General features: G+C 34.7%; 4 protein-coding genes across 6 annotated transcripts; 3 read left to right on the forward strand and 1 right to left on the reverse strand.

Annotated features, from left to right (window-relative positions):
- The first annotated feature begins 765 nt into the window (after nt 1-765).
- On the forward strand, nt 766-5,516 carry LOC111986553 (uncharacterized). Its single transcript, XM_065780352.1, has 11 exons — nt 766-948; nt 1,417-1,479; nt 1,665-1,819; nt 2,108-2,221; nt 2,583-2,648; nt 3,314-3,397; nt 3,473-3,559; nt 4,255-4,346; nt 4,430-4,490; nt 4,734-4,793; nt 5,254-5,516. Exons 1-11 carry the CDS (start codon nt 816-818, stop codon nt 5,344-5,346), a joined length of 1,008 nt encoding a protein of 335 aa, XP_065636424.1. The 5' UTR covers nt 766-815; the 3' UTR covers nt 5,347-5,516.
- Nucleotides 5,517-5,620: 104 nt separating this feature from the next.
- Nucleotides 5,621-9,398, forward strand: LOC111986532 (poly(A)-specific ribonuclease PARN). The gene is made up of 5 exons (XM_065780351.1): nt 5,621-6,020; nt 7,155-7,268; nt 7,584-7,710; nt 7,791-8,061; nt 8,400-9,398. Exons 1-5 carry the CDS (start codon nt 5,751-5,753, stop codon nt 9,229-9,231), a joined length of 1,614 nt encoding a protein of 537 aa, XP_065636423.1. The 5' UTR covers nt 5,621-5,750; the 3' UTR covers nt 9,232-9,398.
- A 402-nt stretch (nt 9,399-9,800) lies between these two features.
- LOC111986552 (poly(A)-specific ribonuclease PARN) lies at nt 9,801-18,455 on the forward strand. 3 transcript variants are annotated; one of them, XM_024018216.2, is made up of 7 exons: nt 9,801-10,370; nt 13,698-13,828; nt 14,563-14,885; nt 16,029-16,142; nt 16,609-16,735; nt 16,816-17,086; nt 17,424-18,455. In XM_024018216.2, the coding sequence occupies exons 1-7, from the start codon at nt 10,003-10,005 to the stop codon at nt 18,262-18,264; spliced, it is 2,175 nt and encodes a 724-aa protein (XP_023873984.2). In that variant the 5' UTR covers nt 9,801-10,002; the 3' UTR covers nt 18,265-18,455. The 3 variants fall into 3 exon arrangements, with proteins under 3 accessions (XP_023873984.2, XP_065636422.1, XP_023873985.1); XM_065780350.1 differs by lacking the exon at nt 9,801-10,370 and adding an exon at nt 12,335-12,834; XM_024018217.2 differs by lacking the exon at nt 9,801-10,370 and having other exon boundaries at nt 13,717-13,828; nt 14,582-14,885.
- Nucleotides 18,456-18,789: 334 nt separating this feature from the next.
- On the reverse strand, nt 18,790-19,732 carry LOC111986538 (early nodulin-like protein 6). Its single transcript, XM_024018182.2, has 2 exons — nt 19,531-19,732; nt 18,790-19,205 (listed from the first exon to the last, which is right to left on the reverse strand). The coding sequence occupies exons 1-2, from the start codon at nt 19,730-19,732 to the stop codon at nt 18,826-18,828; spliced, it is 582 nt and encodes a 193-aa protein (XP_023873950.1). The 3' UTR covers nt 18,790-18,825.
- Nucleotides 19,733-20,770: the final 1,038 nt, after the last annotated feature.

Below are 20,770 nucleotides of genomic sequence, written 5' to 3' on the forward strand. Positions count from 1 at the left end.
GCAAAATAATTTTTAAATGAGTAAATAGTGCCGTGGAATCTATTTCTAATAAAAATTTTGTTGAAAAAAGAGGTTTGTGGGTCCCATGTTTATTAAAAAAAGAGGTTTGTGAGTCCCGTGAACAGTACACGGGACCTACTGAACAGTGTATAATCACATGAAAATTGACTTAAAAAAAAAAAAAAAAAAGCCAAAACACCAAATGCTGGGACGTGGATATGTATCCAAACGAATACGCCTTTCCATGATCATGCTGTTATAATTTGGATTACTTACATTACAAAATTAAAAATTTGACAAAGCAATATAGCACTCCTACAATTGTTGAGAAAATTTAGGAATATAATTTTTTTTTATCATAATTTTGTCATCATTTTTATGTGACCTATTTTTGAGTAGTAGAAAAAAATTGAGTTTATATGAAAGTGTTAGACAATCGTTCACAATTTGACACGTCAAAATTATGGCAAAGTTGGGACAAAAAAAAAAGATGTGATTTTAAAACAACTCATGATTGTTGGGAGAGGAAAAAGCTTTAAAATATTTTTCAAATTTGAATGAATAAAATATAACCATTCAGATTTTACTATTTTAGGGATAAATATTAAATAGGAGTTAGACCCAAATATTAAATAGTACTCCATATTTTGTTTACCAAAAAAAAAAAAATAGAACTCCATATTTTTTTAATTTTTTTTAATACCAAAAATCAAGTATTAACTTGGAACAATCTTCTTTAAAAAAAAAAAAAAAAAAACACTTGCACAGTGGCACGTTTGCATATTATCCAAGTAAACGTAGGAGTTAGACAAACAATGGCGCAAGTTCTCTCCCTCACTGCAACTCTGTGTGCAACTGAGACCCACAAAGCTTCTTCAAAGCCACTGAAGCTTGCCAAGACCTCCCGGGAGACAAAGACCAAGACACCTATTTACAATCCCAGAAAAGGTAAAAGTTCAGAACTTTCCTTTTGGTTCATGAGAAAATTCAAGAAAAGTGAAATGATGGGCTCTCTAAAAACAAACACTTAATTTAGTGTAATGGGTTATCATTAAATTTTAAAATTGTATTTTCTTTCTCAGCAGCCAAAGGAAAGGTGTGTTATAGTAATATAAGAGAGGGCTTGGCTTTGTTTAATGTTAATTGAGGAAAAAAAGGTAAAACTTTTGGGTTTGGTTTCTTAGGAAGTGTAATGATAGAATCGAACATGACGGTTTTCAATGGAAAGCAATAAGTATCCATCTAATAGATGAGTGTAATGCCACTATTGTTCTTAGTGTGGTTCAAAATTTTGTTTTTCTTTCTTAAAAATCATGGGGAGTGTGTGTTTAGTAATATCAGTATAATATTTTTTTAACTTGGTTCTAGTTTACCTTCTTGTTACTCTGATTGACTTGAAAAAATGCAAATTTTCAGGTTCTGACAGTTCCTTTAACAAGATCCGGAAGCAGAATTTGGAGGTCTCACCTCACAGGGCTGGTAATTGTAGCTCCTCTGTGTATGTTGTAGAATTAGTGTATGATAGAATTGGATATTGGTGTTTTTGTTATGCGCTTAAGTTTGGGAATATTGCGGTTCATCTATATTTGGCTATAAGAATAGTTGGTCAGAATTTTTGTGTCATTTTGGATTTCTAATGTCAATTTGTTTTTGGCTTTATATAGTGTCTGCAGTGAGATTGATGAGAATAGAGCTGGGTGGTGCTTTTGCTGACCTTTTGAATGAGAAAGGGAAGGGTTCTGGTGATAATGAGATGGGATATGTTGAAAGAACTCTTGGGTTTCGCACCCGGGAGTTAGAGGATCGGGATCTTAGATTGGTTCTCTCTCTATTTCTTATCTGTCGTTTTTGTATATATACTTTCTATCAATATTCAAAATTTCTTTAAGACCTTTTTCCTTTATCTCATTTCAAAATTTAAAGGAATGCAGGAAAATCTTGATATAATAGTTCCACCTAAAGGGTTTAAACTGTTTAAGTTTGATGTTCTTTGTGAAAGTGGGATAATAATACTTTCTTGCAGTCTGAAAAGTCTATCTTGGCAAAAACCTCTTCCATTTATATCTTTCCTTCTCCCTTTTGATATTATTTTTAAAAAATTATATAGGTTACAGATATTGTTGGCGGCACCATCCGTTGGAGGAGATATCTTGATTATTTAATCTGTTCAATATGCAACGATGATAGAACATTTAGACACATGGAGCCTCTTCTCTTACAGGTACTTTTGATTTTGCACACTTCCTGTTGGCTCTTTTGCATGCACCAACCAACTATGGTGTAACAGCAGCCAGTATAACAATACAGTTGAGTGGGCAGATTTTATGAATTTGACCCTACATTTATACCTTTCTCTGGTTGCATGTATGCTTGCTAATAATTTATTGATATGTGGACTTATATTTCATCTGTATTCTAAAGAGTTTATGCTTGAATGCTGTTGAATCAAATTGGAGGGTTCAGGGTTGCACAGAGAATATAAACCATTACCAAGATTCTTTGAAATTATATTTGGAAAGTTTGACCCTATACTGATAATTATCTCAATTACTCATGGTTTTGTTTTTAATCTCTGTTTCTAGATTCTCCGAATTGGTTTCTACGAGATTATCAAGCTAGATATGCCATATTATGCTGTTGTTGACGAGGTAAACTTTTGCTTATATTTAATTAATACTTTTAGTAAGGTTAATATGTACTAATTTCTATTGTTGGTTTTTTTACTCTATTTCAGCTAGAGATAATTATCAGCAATAATTGATTAACTGATTGGAGATATCCGTTTATCATTTTCTTCTATGAATATGAAAAGGTTGATATTGGTAGACCGGGCATTTTGCTGTGACATGTGTGCTGGGCATTGATTTTTAGGACTTAGATTTATTAAAATAATTGATTAACTGATTGAAGATATATGTTTATCATTTTCTTCTATGAATAATGAAAATTTGATATATCATATATGTAGATTGAGCATTTTGTTGTGAAATGTGTGCTGGGTGTTGAAAATACATGAAAATGATTCAGTGATCACTCTTTGCTGACCCTTTTTGGTGACTAGTGAATTTTCTGAAAGATCTGATTATTTTCATGATCTTATCATTCTGCATTTGACATGAAGATCACCCATGTGGCACCTATCATATATAGGGTCAAACCTTTGAATATGACAAATTATTGTCTAGTTGGGTGTGACCTAGTTTCAGTTCTGGCCCTATAACTTCATAATTTTCACCCTTTTGGATGTAACTATCGTTAAATGTTTCATCAAGTTGTTTATTTCTTTTGACACATTTGTTACGTATAACTGCAGAATGTGAGGCTTGCAAAGGTTGCCCTTAGACCAGGTGCTGGTAACATGGTCAATGGGATTTTGCGGAAGCTTGCTTTGCTTAAGGTTTGCCATTATCAATTAATACATGCTGCTGTTACATGGTTACCATGTTTGAATCCCTCAAACTTTGGTTTGCAGGAAAGTAACACTCTTCCTCTACCCAAAGTGGAGGGTGACGGACGTGCACAAGCACGTGCTCTTGCCATTCTGCACTCTCATCCTGTTGTAAGTACATGGTGCAACATTTTTACTTCTATGAAAAATGTTATTATAAGATAACCTGGATTGCCATCTATATTAACAAGTAAATATCCTGATCAAAGGACCTGCTGTTAGAGTTACATTTTGTCAGAGTAAAGTTCTCTGGAGCAATATACAATCAAATGTATGAAGTTTTCATTAAAATTCAAGGATTTAATTTCTCCGAAGGAAGCAAAATTAATGCTGACCAAATTTTGTATCTGTACCTGAAGTATTGGTTGTAAACTTCATTAACTTCCTTAAATTAGAAAATAATTGCAGGTAACTCAAGTTTAACCTGAGCTTTAACCTTACCATTCTACCATTCTCTAAATCATTAATGAAAGACCAATTCATTGGACTAAAAGGCCAAACTCTGGACTTAACTCTCTGGTCAACATTCCGTGTTATATGGAAAAAGTGTTGAAAGGGTTTTCCACATGAATGAGTCAATGCTTCATATATCTTTGAACAATTTGTTAACAGTTACTTGTCAAGGCCTTTTGCTGCATCATATTTGATTTTCTGTTTCAGTGAGAATCATGCTTCATTGTACTACTGTAAAAAACTTATTATTATTGTTTTCTAAAAAACATGAAGATAAATTGGAATGTTAGAATGAAAGGCTATCAACAATGGATGTATGTTTTCTTAGTGCTCATTAAATTTCTCCTTTCCAGTGGATGGTAAGGCGATGGACAAAGTATATTGGGCAAGAAGAAGCCATTAAATTGATGATCTGGAACAACAGTGATCCCAGTTTCAGCTTGAGGTTTTTGGCTACAATATTTTGTTCTTCCTCAGTATTTGATGTGAAACAGATATCATAGCTGCCTCTTTTGATGGTAATGTCAGGGCAAACAGTGGGAAAGGTGTTTCAAGAGCTGACCTTGTGATGCAGCTTAATTCATTGAAGGTGCTTGATAACTTTTTGAAATTTCCTTACAGATGATTTAAGGTGCTTAGTGATTTTATGTATACCACTTTGTGTTGTATTACCTCCTGACTAATGAATTGATGGATCACTTTCCTTGAAGTTTGGATTTACAACTACCTAATCCTCATTTTGAGATCTTCTCTCTCTCACACACACAACACAGTATTTTAGAGTGTTTCGTGCTACAAATGTATTGATAATTTTTCTTCTCTTGAGCTACAGGTCCCACATGAGCTCTCTTTGCATTTGGATGATTTTGTCCGTATTCAAACTGGGATGCAGGTTTGAGTTTGATATATGGTCTCTTTCTAACAGTCATAGATATATTTAAATGGAGGACAGTCGCTCAGTGTTCCTGCTATATTGTCAAGTTGATGCCAACTAGGGTTGTTACTGAGAAGTTGCTAGATGATGACATTTCATTGGCAGAACAATTGTGATTAACATAAATTTTTACTCTTAAAAATTCATGAGGGCCCAGTGTAGATCAGTAATTCACTAATTCTAATTGTCATGCGGCCATGTGGCATTCTCTTGGTTGTCTCTTAACTGTAGGCAATGACCAATCTTTATGTAAAAACTGATGTGCATATTGTGTGTGTTAAGACAGAGGGGGGGGGGGGATTAAAAGATTTCCTACAGAAAGGGGAACCATGGTGATGTTTTCCCAATTAATATCAGTCATTACTGAAGCGCTCAAGTTCTGTTTCATTTTCTAATTACTTACATGTCTTCATTTCAGATTGTCATACAAGCTGGCTTACTCAAAGAAGGTTTATGTTCTGTTCAAGATGAGAGTGCAGGTCATTTTATCCTAACTTTATTTTGGATGTGAGTCAAATTATGGCTTCCACTAAAAAAAGGAAGTGGATTTTCATAAATATATCTTTCCCTGACATGTTGTGGCCAATATGATGGATCTGGTCAAAGATGAATGGGTGTTTGATAGTCTTACCAAGACTGATAGTGTCGATGTATGTATATTTATAGATCATGCCTAGATGTACATGGCCTGTGGAGAGGGAGAGAGGCGGGGGGGTTCCTTGCAGCATCTAGAATGCTAGAAAGGCTATTTTTTATTTAATTGATTATTTTGCCTTACAAATTAACACCTGTTTCCACCATGTCATTCATCATGCTATTTATGATCTTTCAGTTTGAGAATTTAAATCTTGGATAATCTCAGGAATATCTTATTTATCCAGAGGACAAGAAGAGGAAGCATTAAGACGTTTGAGTATGGCATACGAGGATGAGTTATCAGATACATGGTGCAACTTGAAAGAAGTCAGAGACATTCCAATAAACCGCATGGCTGACGTTCTTTTTTCTGAACGAATCAAGAATACATTCAGCGAATGGCACGATGGATTATTACGGGATGGAGGGTCCCAACTTCAATTGAACTCAAATGACTCAAAGCAACAATTTCAAACTGTTTTCTTTAAAATGCGTCCAGCTCTTAGTCTGGCCGGCTTTACTTCTCATCAGTTTAGGTTAATTCAAATGGTAATGTGTTGTATTCTCATTTTATCTTCTAATTTAAGTTTGTAAATTGTGAGAAAATTCTCTTAGAAATGTAGTTTGGAAAATTATCCTTAGGAATGAGGTTGTGGGATTGAAAGTTGAAACTCAGTGTGTCTAATTTACCAATTGAAAAATAAAAATAAAAATCCTTGAGAACTGTTTGGTAATTTCCCAAAGTCAGTCAGACCTTGTCTATCCACTCACCCTCTGTCATTCAGAGAAAATTGTATCATTTTATATGCTAGATGTGGACTTACGTACAGCACTACAGCTGTATATTACCTAAAAAACAAAGTAAAATTTAATTAACTCAGTTTTTCCTTACCAGACCTAGTTTCTTAGGCTTCTCGCAAGCATAGCTCAAGGTTTTTGTATGTATGTTTTGAGCATTAGGCATTTAGGAGTTGTGACCTGGATTTAGTTATTCACTTGCTTATTATGAAGCATGATGTACATTGAAACCATTTAACACTTAACTTACACTTCCTCAATTTTTTCTCATTTTTTTTTGATATACCTTATAGTCATAAACACTTTTTGGCTGTTAGCTGAAGTTAAAATGTGTTACGATCTTAAGTCTAAAAGCTGTCATCAACTCCAGTCTTCATAAAACATTTTGAGAAATTCAACATTTTTTTTGAGATTCTATTGTGCTCTGTATAAGCTACTATGAAATATTAATAACTTATGCATAAGACATTAAGTTCTTAACTCAATTTCAATTCTAAGTTTTTCTACTATGCAAGATAGGAAGGTGGATTTTGTATGACTGATGGTTCAACAGGATTGCAAATTGGTGGTTATGTTTTCCTCGTCTATCTAACACATCCTATTGTCTTATGAAGTATTCATTGTTAATCTACCAGGATTAGGATGCATATTGGTTCTATATAGTTGTAGCCCAATAAGATTTACTAACGCATTTATTGACTTATCAAGTGTCTGCCTTCTAGAACTTCAAAGCCCTCTTTCTAATCTCCAAGTCTTTGTTTGGTCTGCAATCTATATCTAACATGTTTGAATTCATTCATTTATTTTCTTTTTTGTGGAGAATAAGATGCTTCTTTTCTCGCACAATGGCCTTATCTAGCTGAGTATAATATTGAAAATATGCAGGTCATTAACAAGCACTTCAAAGATCTTTCTTATGTGCGTGTGAATGGTGATGATTTATGTTCACAACAACTAGTAGTGTATACAGAATCAAAGGATGACAGGGATTTGCTTATGGTAAGATAAGTTTTTATATGTCCTTGATGTAAAATCTATTTGATGTGCACATACATATGAGAGTTATTTTCCAAATGTTCTGATATGGAAGTTGGTTAAATTGTTATCTGTTACTTTTTTTTTTTGCTTACAACAAGTGGGGGAAGGGGGGATTCGAACCCAACTGGGCCATGCCACTGAGGCTTTTATCAATTTCTAAAACTGTAATTTGAATTTATTTTTCCCTTCAAGGCAGTCATAGTGGTTTCAAGTTTTGTGTGATTTCATCTGTACCTCACAAGAAATTAAAATGTTCCGTATCCTAATCTTTTGCAGAAGGAGGTGAAAGATGAGAATCGCAGAGTAGCAGAGATGAAAATCCAAGCTGCAATTGGGTTTCGCCATGTTATTGACCTACTTTCATCGGAGCAGAAGTTGATTGTTGGTCACAATTGCTTCCTGGGTAAAATTCTCATTCCAAGTCTCATGAAGAGGTTGTTATCATTATTTAGTATTACTAAGTACTTTCTATCTGTGACACAGATATTGCACAAGTATACAGCAAATTTGTAGGTCCTCTTCCTTCGGCTGCTGAAGAATTTGTCTCCTCTGTTAACAAGTACTTTCCACATATCATTGACACCAAAATACTCTTGAATGCCAATCATGTACTCCAACAACTGATGAAGAAGTCCAGCACATCACTATCCTCAGCATTTGCTTTGTTGTGTCCACAAATTGCTGTTAGTTCTAAAAGCATGGGGCTTACTTTTCAGCAATGTGTGCAAGTGGAGGTTCAAATGGATGATATGAGGTGTGCCTGCCATTCTGCCCATAAACTATAGCTTGGTAGTGCTTTATTCCATTTGGATTTGCAACCAAGTTATCATTGTAGACTTGTACACTAGTGGACCCTCCAAACTTGGTATATATTCAGTCTAATACACTAAATATCTGCATTATGGGACGTATAGTTGTGCACGTATTGCTTCTGTGTCTTTCATACATCATAGTTATCTTCAACGCTTAAATATTCAAGCATAAAATGTTTACCATTTTATCTTGACACAAATTGTTAATGAAGCATAGTGCCTAATAGTCTTTTTCATGTCCAAGTGGCAGAATTGATAGCTCTATTGAACATGTTTGCAGGTCCTCCAACTGGAACTCTGGAGCCAAGCATGAAGCTGGGTATGATGCTTTTATGACAGGATGTATCTTTGTGCAGGCCTGCAGTTATCTAGGCATTGATTTTAAACTCCATTCGCCCTCTGAAAATTTAGCTCACAATGAAAAGCTCTGTAAGCACGTCAACCATCTATATCTCAGTTGGATTAATGGAGACATCATTGATTTAAGTACTGGTAATAAGGTTGCGGAGTTGTTTGGAACTGATTCCTTCAAAAACAAATACCCAAATATTTTGTTTGAGGACATTGTTTTAATCTGGGGATTCCCATCCAAACTCAAGGCAAGGGAGATAGCGGAATCCGTCTGTAAAGTCTTCGGCCTGACCTCTGTTACCTCTGTTTACCACTTAGATGAAACTGCAGTGTTTGTTCAGTTCAGCAAGCCAGAATTTGTCTCTTATTTTCTGCTTCTAAAGGAAAATTTAGAGAAAAGTGATGGTCCAATCTCAGTTTTGCACCCTCTTGCAAAACTTTTGGAAGGTGGAAACACTCGTGCTGGGAATTATGAAACTTATAAAGAGATTTGCAGCTCACCCATTTCGAAAGTATTGTTTGCTAATCAGGCAGAGGCAGTTGGTATTAAATGGAAGAGTGAAGCGGTGGAACCCAAGATAGCAGTGGAGAGCAAAGAACTAACGAGTTTCTGGGAAGAAAATGCGGTAAACAATTCTACTAAATCTTCTGAAAAGTCAAAGCAAGGGAAGGTACACAAGGCAAAAAAAGGATTTGGATCCTCTCCATTTCCCTTTGAAGTGGAGAATGACCATTTCATGGCCGGGATTGATTTGAAATAAATGAAAGGCTAGGATGTGTCACATCATTCAAAAAGATACTGACTAAGGCTTCTATGAAGTTAATGGAAGATTCTGTCTAAACTGTGGTTAAGAAATTATATTTTAGCAAAAAGAAAAAAAAAGAAGAAGGCTAAATTAAAAATTACACCTTTTTACTTTGCTTGAAATGCATCCTAGTTCTCTAACTTTCAATTTTGATCAATTTAGTTCTTTTGTTAGTCTCCATTAAAATTGCGTTGTTAACTCTCAACTTTTTTTTTTTGGTAAAATATTATTTTAATTTCTAAACTTTATCAAAAATTTGTTTTTTATTTCTAAATTTTCAAATTTTTTGCCCTTATACTATTGAAAAGTTTGTTTTTTTCTCCTTAAGTTATTGAAAATGTTTTACTTTGCCTATAAACTTAAAAAAAGAAGAAGATATTTTTCATTCCTAAACTATTAAAAAACATTTTTTTATCCCTATTTTTTTCTCTTATTATTACAAATATTGTTTACAAAATTTAAGGATGAAAAAAGAAAATTTTAAAGTTTAGTGAGAAAAGAAAACTTTTGATAAAATTTAAGACTCAAAATAGTGTTTTTTTTTTTTTTTTTAAATTATAATTTAGCCTAAGTATAAAAAGAGTTAGGGAATATCATGACGAAACGACGACGTTTAGTTTAACACCCACCCGTTAATCTTCTTCTTCTACCTCCTCTAAACCCCAAAATCCAAAACCACGAACAAAAAAACAAACAGTATGCTCACACAGACACAGTCGCACAACAATGAAGAAGCTCTATCCCATTACTCTCTCACGTGCGCTCTCACGTGCCCTATCTTCTTCTTCTTCTTCTTCATCTTCAACCTCAAGCTCAGCCCAATCGATTGCGTTTCCTCTGAAGCACGTGACGAAGGGGAACTTCGAGTCGGCTCTAGCGGAGCTCCGGCGTCACGTGGCGGCGGCAGACTTCGTCGCCATTGACTTGGAGATGAGCGGCGTCACCAGCGCCCCCTGGCGCGAGTCCTTCGAGTTCGACCGCTCCGACGTCCGCTACCTCAAAGTTAAGGACTCCGCCGAGAAGTTCGCCGTCGTTCAATTCGGCGTCTGTCCCTTTCGCTGGGACTCTTCCAAGCTCTCCTTCATCGCTCACCCGTATGTCACTCTAGCATTCCCTCACATTTTTCTTTTTTCCATGCTCTGTTTGGTTGCTCAGAATTTCTTCTTTATTATTATTTTATTAAATTTTGTGAAGAGGAATGTAGGGAAAATAAGCAATAGGAAGGAGGGAGATCTATGATATTTGCAGTGTTGTGCTCTGTTTGGTTGCTCTGGATTTCTTTATTTACTAAAAGTGCTTTTTTGGTGTTTAGGTTCAGAAAATGTAGGGAAATAAGCAATAGGAAGTTTATGGTTTGGGGTGTTAAGTTATATGCTCTGTTTGCTTGCTTACATTTTTTCGCTATCGAAAAATTTGCTCACTTTGGCTGTTCAATTGAGTGAGCTTGTTTGGGGATGCTTGCACAATGCCAAATGAGGTTTATGAGCTTCTCAGATATTCAGCTTCATCCAAATTTAATGTATACTTGTTAAAGAGGGAGAGAGAGAGAGAGAGATTTGCAGTGCTTACTTTAATCTATGAAAATTTGTAATGAATACCCTAATTTGATATTAATTTGTAATGTTGAACCACTATCCAAATTTTGTATCTGAGTTAACAGATTAGTCTCATCAAAAGAGTGTTGAATTTTTGTGATCATTGTTTTTTTTTTTTTTTTTTTTTGACGGACTAGAAATAGATTTTTCTTACACAAAAAGATAATGAATGTTAAGTATATCTTGATCCTTTTGAAAAGGAGACTACATTATATTATAGTGGCATAAACCTCTTCAAATCTACTATACGACAAAATTAGGTACAATTCCTTAAGTAATTTCAACCATGTTGTACATTGGCCGATAAATCTCATAGTTGAATTAATATTGTGAGAAGATAACACATTTGTGCATGAATATAGAAAATATATTGATGTAATTGTACATATCGGTCGTTTTAAGCATAAAAAAAATAGTGGAATAATCATGTTTTGTATATATCTTTACTTTTAATAGTTAACAATCATGCAAAGAACGCAATAATTTTCACTAAAATCATAATTGGAATAATATCATTTTTTATATGGGTCCATTGCTAACATTAGTTTTATTGGTAACAGGTCGACAACCACAACATTTCACTTTAATAGGCTTGTAACCCTAAGCTTATTTGAATAGTTACATATAAGTTTATTGCCTGCCTACTATAATATGTTTTAAAAGATTAAAAGTGCACTTTACATCATCTAAATTTGGGGTTGCCCTTGAATCAGTCACTCAACTTTCAAAACTTGCAATTAATTTACACATTTGTTTATTACAATGATATCAACATACATCTTTCACTATGGTTCGTCACATTTTTGCCATTAACTCGCATGAAAACAACATTGTTTTGCTTGGGTCAGAGACTAGATTTTACTAATGTTAAAAGACACATTCATATGGATGTAATATTGAATAGCCTAAATTGTAAGTTTAACTTTTATACATTTTGATAACTTGATAGTTGGGAGGGAAATTTGAAATTTGGATATCTCCGTCACACATCAAAATTAATACTAAAATTTAAGGAAATAAATTATATTTTAGCAAAAGTAAAAACAGATAAGAAAAAAGAGATATTAAATTACAAATTACAACTTTTAACTTTGTCTAAAATTTAACAAAGTTATTAACTTTTAACTTCGTTAGATACAAAAGTAACAAAACTACATTAGGGATCCTTAATGGCTCAATTTTGACAAAAAACTAATGAAATAACTGAATTGAACAAAGTTGAAAGTTACATAACTATATTGAAAGAAAATAAAGTTAGAGGATTGAGTTGAGTTTTAGATAAAGCTAAAAAGAGTTCAAATTTATAATTGAGTCTTGTTAACGAATATCCTCATGACATATTGTTAATGAACTAATTTAAAAAAATTTTGATATCACTTGACTTTCATAGAAAATATAAAAAATTGTAAAAATAAAAATAAAAATATTTCCTATAAATTTTCCCTTTATAATTTAGCAAAAAAGGGGAGGTGGGAAAAGCATGGTGAAACGACGACGTTTAGTTTAACACCCACCCGGTAATCTTCTTCTTCTTCGACCTCCTCTAAGCCCCAAATCCAAAAGAACAGACAATATGCTCACACAGGCACAGACACAGTCGCACAACAATGAAGAAGCTCTATCCCATTACGCTCTCACGTGCGCTCTCACGTGCCCTATCTTCTTCATCTTCAACCTCAAGCTCAGCCCAATCGACTGCGTTTCCTCTGAAGCACGTGACGAAGGGGAACTTCGAGTCGGCTCTAGCGGAGCTCCGGCGCCACGTGGCGGCGGCGGACTTCGTCGCCATTGACTTGGAGATGAGCGGCGTCACCAGCGCCCCCTGGCGCGAGTCCTTCGAGTTCGATCGCTCCGACGTCCGCTACCTCAAAGTTAAGGACTCCGCCGAGAAGTTCGCCGTCGTTCAATTCGGCGTCTGTCCCTTTCGCTGGGACTCTTCCAAGCTCTCCTTCCTCGCTCACCCGTATGTCACTCTAGCATTCCCTCACATTTTTCTTTTTTCCATGCTCTGTTTGGTTGCTCAGAATTTCTTCTTTATTATTATTTTATGAAATTTTGTGAAGAGGAATGTAGGGAAAATAAGCAATAGGAAGGAGGGAGATCTATGATATTTGCAGTGTTGTGCTCTGTTTGGTTGCTCTGGATTTCTTTATTTACTAAAAGTGCTTTTTTGGTGTTTAGGTTCAGAAAATGTAGGGAAATAAGCAATAGGGATTTTATGGTTTGGGATGTTAAGTTATATGCTCTGTTTGCTTGCTTACATTTTTTCGCTATCGAAAAATTTGCTCACTTTGGCTGTTCAATTGAGTGAGCTTGTTTGGGGATGCTTGCACAATGCCAAATGAGGTTTATGAGCTTCTCAGATATTCAGCTTCATCCAAATTTAATGTATACTTGTTAAAGAGGGAGAGAGAGAGAGAGAGATTTGCAGTGCTTACTTTAATCTATGAAAATTTGTAATGAATACCCTAATTTGATATTAATTTGTAATGTTGAACCACTATCCAAATTTTGTATCTGAGTTAACAGATTAGTCTCATCATATCAGGATATAGTTTAGGACTCACATTGCTAATGCCCCCATCAAATGCTTCAGGTGTAAACTTAGAAACTGATTTGGACAGTGCGGTGGACATTGCAAAATAATCTCGTATCAGGGTGCTACTGCCAAATTTTATAATTTGGGATTCGCATTGCAAATTCCGTATAGCTTTTAGTTGACAGCTGTAATTAACTCACTTTTTTGGCTCCAGGAAAAATAGAAGTCAATTGGTCTGAACTTATTCTCACTTTGATAAATTTGACGATTATCATGTGCTTTCACAGGCACAATTTCTATGTCTTTCCGCGTCAAGAGGTTCCGATTGATGGCCCCTCTTACGAGTTTCTCTGGCAGACAACATCAATTGAATTCTTAGCCAAATATCAGTTTGATTTCAATGCCTGCATACGAGAAGGTAGTTTATTTTGCTTTTGTTTTGGGTTGGATTGTATTGGACCTTTAGCTAACTATTACGATATTGTAGTTATTGCACATGGTTTTTTGTTTAACCTGTGAAAGTTCTAATGTATAGAATTTGTGTTTGAATGGGCATGTAGTGCCTTAAATTAAATACAATAATGCCCAGGATATCTTATATATAAAATTATGAAAAGGTAGAACAGAAAGGTAGTGGGATTTCAGGGTGGGCAACTGGTCATGCTCTCCCCCACTGCCAGTAGATTGAACATTTGGATTTGAATGCATAAAGCCAAAAATGTTTCCAATTTTTTGCATTGATTATTAAGATCTATCAATTAAGGAAGCAGTAAAAAATGACATGTCAATAGAGAGTATGACTTTGGATTGAATAGAATGGCGAAAAAGAGTACATGTGGCCAACCCTGACTAATATGTTTAGGATCCATAGCCGACCCCAAAAAATTCAAGACTAAGGTTTGGTTGTTGTTGTCATTATAGTATTGATTATTAAGATCTAAGATGAGAAAACTGCAGGAATAAGCACAGCTGCTGCCCCTGTGGAGAGGGAGAGAGGCGGGGGGGTTCCTTGCAGCATCTAGAATGCTAGAAAGGCTATTTTTTATTTAATTGATTATTTTGCCTTACAAATTAACACCTGTTTCCACCATGTCATTCATCATGCTATTTATGATCTTTCAGTTTGAGAATTTAAATCTTGGATAATCTCAGGAATATCTTATTTATCCAGAGGACAAGAAGAGGAAGCATTAAGACGTTTGAGTATGGCATACGAGGATGAGTTATCAGATACATGGTGCAACTTGAAAGAAGTCAGAGACATTCCAATAAACCGCATGGCTGACGTTCTGTTTTCTGAACGAATCAAGAATACATTCAGCAAATGGCGCGATGGATTATTACGGGATGGAGGGTCCCAACTTCAATTGAACTCAAATGACTCAAAGCAACAATTTCAAACTGTTTTCTTTAAAATGCGTCCAGCTCTTAGTCTGGCCGGCTTTACTTCTCATCAGTTTAGGTTAATTCAAATGGTAATGTGTTGTATTCTCATTTTATCTTCTAATTTAAGTTTGTGAATTGTGAGAAAATTCTCTTAGAAATGTAGTTTGGAAAATTATCCTTAGGAATGAGGTTGTGGGATTGAAAGTTGAAACTCAGTGTGTCTAACTTACCAATTGAAAAATAAAAATAAAAATCCTTGAGAACTGTTTGGTAATTTCCCAAAGTCAGTCAGACCTTGTCTATCCACTCACCCTCTGTCATTCAGAGAAAATTATATCATTTTATATGCTAGATGTGGACTTACGTACAGCACTACAGCTGTATATTACCTAAAAAACAAAGTAAAATTTAATTAACTCAGTTTTTCCTTACCAGACCTAGTTTCTTAGGCTTCTCGCAAGCATAGCTCAAGGTTTTTGTATGTATGTTTTGAGCATTAGGCATTTAGGAGTTGTGACCTGGATTTAGTTATTCACTTGCTTATTATGAAGCATGATGTACATTGAAACCATTTAACACTTAACTTACACTTCCTCAATTTTTTCTCATTGTTTTTTGATATACGTTATAGTCATAAACACTTTTTGGCTGTTAGCTGAAGTTAAAATGTGTTACGATCTTAAGTCTAAAAGCTGTCGTCAACTCCAGTCTTCATAAAACATTTTGAGAAATTCAACATTTTTTTTTGAGATTCTATTGTGCTCTGTCTAAGCTACTTTGAAATATTAAAAACTTATGTATAAGACATTAAACTTCTTAACTCAATTTCAATTCTAATTTTTTTCTACTATGCAAGATAGGAAGGTGGATTTTGGATAATTGATGGTTCAACTGGATTGCAAGTTGTTAGTTATGTTTTGCCTTTTCTGTCTTAACACTTCCTTTTGTCTTATGCAGTGTTCATTGTTAATATACCAGGATTAGCATGCATATTGGTTCTATATAGTTATAGCCTATTAAGATCTGCAAACGCATTTATTAACTTATGAAGTGTCTGCCTTATAGAACTTTAAAGTCCTCTTTCTATTCTCCAAATCTTTGTTTGGTCTGCAATTTATATCTAACATGTGTTAATTCATTCATTTATTTATTTACTTTTTTGTAGATAATATGATGCTTCTTTTCTCACACAATGGCTTTATCTAGCTGAATATGAAATTGAAAATATGCAGGTCATTAACAAGCACTTCAAAGATCTTTCTTATATTCGTGTGAATGGTGATGATTTATGTTCACAACATTTAGTAGTGTATACGGAATCGAAGGATGACAGGGGCATGCTTATGGTAAGATAAGTTTATATAAGTCCTTGGTGTAAAATCTATTTGATGTGCACATACATATGAAGTTATTTTCCAAATGTTCTGATATGGAAGTTGGTTAAATTGTTATCAATTAATTTTTTTTCTTGCTTACAACAAGTGGGGGAAGGGGGGATTCGAACCCAACTGGGCCATGCCACTGAGGCTTTTAGCAATTATTATCAATTTCTAAAACTGTAATTTGAATTTATTTTTCCCTTCAAGGCAGTCTTAATGGTTTCAAGTTTTGTCTGGGTAGATTCTAAAATTTGAGCTCAGAATTTTAATTTCAGTGGATGGAAGGATGGAATTATTAAAATTTAAAAATATATATTGAAAATATGAATTCCAAGGCTTAGATTTTTGGCATCTCATGTCAAATCTATTTTTTGAGTGATTTCATCTGTACCTCACAAGAAATTAAAATATTCTGTATCCTAATCTTTTGCAGAAAGAGGTGAAAGATGAGAATCGCAGAGTAGCAGAGATGAAAATCCAAGCTGCAATTGGGTTTCGCCATGTTATTGACCTCCTTTCAGCGGAGAAGAAGTTAATTGTTGGTCATAATTGCTTCCTGGGTACAATTTTCATTCCAAGTTTCATGAAGAGGTTGTTATCATTTTTTAGTATTTCTAAGTACTCTTCATCTGTGACACAGATATTGCACATGTATACAGCAAATTCGTAGGTCCTCTTCCTTTGGCTGCCGAAGAATTTGTCTCCTCTGTTAACAAGTACTTTCCACATATCGTTGACACCAAAATACTCTTGAATGCCAATCATGTACTCCAACAACGTATGAAGAAGTCCAGCACATCACTATCCTCAGCATTTGCTTTGTTGTGTCCACAAATTGCTGTTAGTTCTAAAAGCACGGGGCTTACTTTTCAGCAATGTGTGCAAGTGGAGGTTCAAGTGGATGATATGAGGTGTGCTTGGCATTCTGCCCTTAAAACTATAGCTTGATAGTGCTTTATTCCATTTGGTTTTGAACTAAGTTATCATTGTCAACTTATACACTAGAGAACCATCCAAACTTGGTATATATTCAGTCTAATACACTAAATATCTGCATTATGGGATGTATAGTTGGGCACATATTGCTTCTGTGTCTTTCATACATCATAGTTATCTTCAACGCTTAAATATTCAAGCATAAAATGTTTACCATTTTATCTTGGCACAAATTGTTAATGAAGCATAGTAACTACTAGTCTTTTCTTATCCAAGTGGCAGAGTTGATACCTCTATTGAAAATATTTGCAGGTCCTCCAACTGGAACTCTGGAGCCAAGCATGAAGCTGGGTATGATGCTTTTATGACAGGATGTATCTTTGTGCAGGCCTGCAGTTATCTAGGCATTGATTTTAAACTCCATTCGCCCTCTGAAAATTTAGCTCACAATGAAAAGCTCTGTAAGCATGTCAACCATCTATATCTCAGTTGGATTAATGGAGACATCATTGATTTAAGTACTGGTAATAAGGTTGCAGAGTTGTTTGGAACTAATTACTTCAAAAAGAAGTACCTAAATATTTTGTTTGAGAACATTGTTTTAATCTGGGGATTCCCATCCAAACTTAAGGCAAGAGAGATAAGAGAATGCGTCTCGAAAGTCTTTGGCCCGACCTCTGTAACTTCTGTTTACCACTTAGATGAAACTGCTGTGTTTGTTCAGTTCAGCAAGCCAGAATTTGTCTCTGATTTTCTGCTTCTAAAGGAAACTTTAGAGAAAAGTGATGGTCCAATCTCAGTTTTGCACCCTCTTGCAAAACTTTTGGAAGGTGGAAACACTCATGCTGGGAATTATGAAACTTATAAAGAGATTTGCAGCTCACCCATTTCGAAAGTCTTGTTTGCCAATCAGGCAGAGGCGGTTGGTATTAAATGGAAGGGGGAAGCTGTGGAACCCAAGATAGCAGTGGAGAGCAAAGAACGTTCAAGTTTCTGGGAAGAAAATGCAGTAAACAATTCTACTAGATCTTCTGAAAAGTCAAAGCAAGGGAAGGTACACAATGCGAAAAAAGATATGTTGGGCGGCAATTATGAGATCATAGATTCTTTATATGCTGCCGAAGTCAATCAAATTAGAACAAATAACTTGTGACTTTGGTCCTAAGCTGCGGAATCTGTTAACTTTATTTTGTACCATTGCAATTCATTTAAAAAATGCCTTGTAAGCGTTGTATTTTATTAGTAAATTCTGTTTTTGGTTTACTAATGTTAGGATTAGGAATGTAACAAATAGGAACAGCAAAGGAAATTATATAATGAATTTGCATCAGAATGGCCTTTTCATTTCTCTTTATTATACTTTTTGAGCCATGTAATATTTGTGAGTTCACAATTTAATAATACGTTAGTTACTTCATTTTATCATCAACTGGCATGAAAGCCTGAATAAAAGCAACTGCACAGTATTAAGGGTTTGCAATTACTGACTGAGTTGCATCAACTCAATGGTTCCTTGTTGCACTGAGACTTGTTAATTAGTAATCACAACAGGCAAAGTACAATCTATTGAATGAAACTTGTAGCAACAAAAGCAAATTAAATAATACAATGCTCCATAGGCATTGATCAATCAATTTACAATACCAACAACCATAAAAATAAAAGATTAATCCCTAGGACTAGGATTACCTTAACTAATATAATCTATCCTATTCTACATGAAAACATAGAAAATAAGCAACACACCCCCAAGAATAGTTAAAAAATATGATGTAAAAGACAGCTTGATGGTAGAATTTAGTGGAGGCCCCCAGTTGAAATCCCAAGCATCATAATCGCCTGAATCACCACCTCCTTTAGGTGAAGGTGCGGATGTTGGAGACTCAACTTCGGATTGCACCATTACGCGGATGACCAGTTTCTGACCAGCTTTGCAGTGATCAGGCTGCCCACTGATGAAGTAGAAAAACCCGTATCGATCAATTCGCAAAACTGTATTTCCGTCTTCAAATTTGGAGATTGGGTTGGACACAACACAGTTCTGGTAATCAGTGTAGTTCACTACCAGCACTGAGTCATTCTGGTACTTAAAATCTGTAAGACATTTAAAGTAAATAAGCAGAGTGTTAATTAAGTTTTTATTGCTTTAAGTAGAAAATATTTAGTGAGAAAGTCTTTAATCTAGAGAAAGAAGCAAATTTCATAGCAAAGAGATACTATTGCCTAAGGTAACTGAAAAGACACAAGTCCTTCTCAAAGCTTCACTAATCACCATTAGCATCCTCATCAACAAAAACAACAACCAAGTCTTAGTTCCAAAATTTTAAAGCATACAATAGATTATAACACCCTCCAATACCAAAAATTTATTCAACAACTACATTCCATTAAAGAAAACCCTATGATGCTGTGAACTTACAAAGAATATCTCCAACATGGAACCTATTTTCTGTAGCCCACTTGAAGTAAGTATCAGACTCATTTCCAGTGGGTTTGATCCAACCCATCGCGCCACCAACTTGGAATTGAAAAGAAGACACAGGCACAGCAACAAAAGTGACACAAAATGCAGAAAAAAACATGACATAGTTGAAGAGTTTAGTAACTGAAGGAGAAGCCATTGACAAATGCCAGTGAAGAGTATTCAGCAAAATGGAACTAATGAAAAAGAAAGAGAGTTCAATTCGAGAGTTTTAATGAGAGGGAAAAGAAAGTGGGATATCGGTTAAGTTAGTTATTCCTCACACGTTGGTGTGAAGCGGGGGAGGTGGGCAGTTAAAAACCTAGTAATAGTAGTAGTAGACCACCACCTAGTACGGGGCACGTGCATGCGTGTTCGCACGTTCTATGATCAATTGGTTGAACGGTTTAGATCTTTTTTCTTGTGACATCAATTTTATACGTTATTAACACCCTTTTTTTGAGTTCCAATTGATCAACCGGTAAAGTATAGTTGAATAAGAGATTTGGAGTTCAACTCCTGCCTATACTAAAAACTAATTAATGTTTTGGTTTGATGATAAAGAGCTATTATTAAGAGTAGACATTATCGGTTGAAATTATTTATAATTTTTTTTTTTTTTTTTAGTTGTGATTGGAGTAATATCATTTTTACTATTTCACGCATACTTACTAGAATAACTATTTAATATTTTTGTGGTTCCAATTAACTCAATTAGGAAATTTTTTGATGTTAAATAAGACATTTGAGATTCAAACTTGGCCTACAGCAAGAGCTAATTAGTATTTTAGCGTGATGATAATAAAAAATAACTATAATGAAATGAGCGTCATAATTTAAAATTTTATTTTATCTATCAAAAAACAATTTAGTATTTACGGAGTACATTGACTTGATACTCACCCCTCATATGATAATAAGTCTTACTAATTAAATTCATACAAAAATCCATCATTCAAGGAGGGAGTTTAACATTACCATATTCTAATACTAGCTAAAAATTTTATATTCTATTGATAGGTTTATTTATAAACCAATTACAATAAGTAGGGGTATGCATGCATGTGTCAAGTTGGAGGATTTTTCAACCCAACCTAATATTGGGTTGCATTCAGTCAATGGATTGGGTATACATGTGTTTATGTCTTGTAAAAAATTGTACCTTTATCATTTATTTAAACAAATTTTTAATAAATTA

Source organism: Quercus suber, unplaced genomic scaffold, assembly GCF_002906115.3.
Source record: "Quercus suber isolate HL8 unplaced genomic scaffold, Cork oak 2.0 scaffold_233, whole genome shotgun sequence".
NCBI lineage: Eukaryota > Viridiplantae > Streptophyta > Magnoliopsida > Fagales > Fagaceae > Quercus > Quercus suber.

Bases quoted from the DNA above. Each gene is read 5' to 3' on its own strand.
- LOC111986553 (XM_065780352.1), top strand. From the start codon at position 816: ATGGCGCAAGTTCTCTCCCTCACTGCAACTCTGTGTGCAACTGAGACC. The intron at 1,480-1,664 runs GTAATTGTAGCT...GGCTTTATATAG, and splicing joins GGTCTCACCTCACAGGGCTG to TGTCTGCAGTGAGATTGATG. The intron at 3,560-4,254 runs GTAAGTACATGG...TCTCCTTTCCAG, and splicing joins TTCTGCACTCTCATCCTGTT to TGGATGGTAAGGCGATGGAC.
- LOC111986552 (XM_024018216.2), top strand. From the start codon at position 10,003: ATGAAGAAGCTCTATCCCATTACTCTCTCACGTGCGCTCTCACGTGCC. The intron at 10,371-13,697 runs GTATGTCACTCT...GTGCTTTCACAG, and splicing joins CTCTCCTTCATCGCTCACCC to GCACAATTTCTATGTCTTTC. The intron at 17,087-17,423 runs GTGTGCTTGGCA...AAATATTTGCAG, and splicing joins GTTCAAGTGGATGATATGAG to GTCCTCCAACTGGAACTCTG.
- LOC111986538 (XM_024018182.2), bottom strand. From the start codon at position 19,732: ATGGCTTCTCCTTCAGTTACTAAACTCTTCAACTATGTCATGTTTTTT. The intron at 19,206-19,530 runs GTAAGTTCACAG...AATGTCTTACAG, and splicing joins CCATGTTGGAGATATTCTTT to ATTTTAAGTACCAGAATGAC.
- LOC111986532 (XM_065780351.1), top strand. From the start codon at position 5,751: ATGGCATACGAGGATGAGTTATCAGATACATGGTGCAACTTGAAAGAA. The intron at 7,269-7,583 runs GTAAGATAAGTT...AATCTTTTGCAG, and splicing joins ATGACAGGGATTTGCTTATG to AAGGAGGTGAAAGATGAGAA. The intron at 8,062-8,399 runs GTGTGCCTGCCA...ACATGTTTGCAG, and splicing joins GTTCAAATGGATGATATGAG to GTCCTCCAACTGGAACTCTG.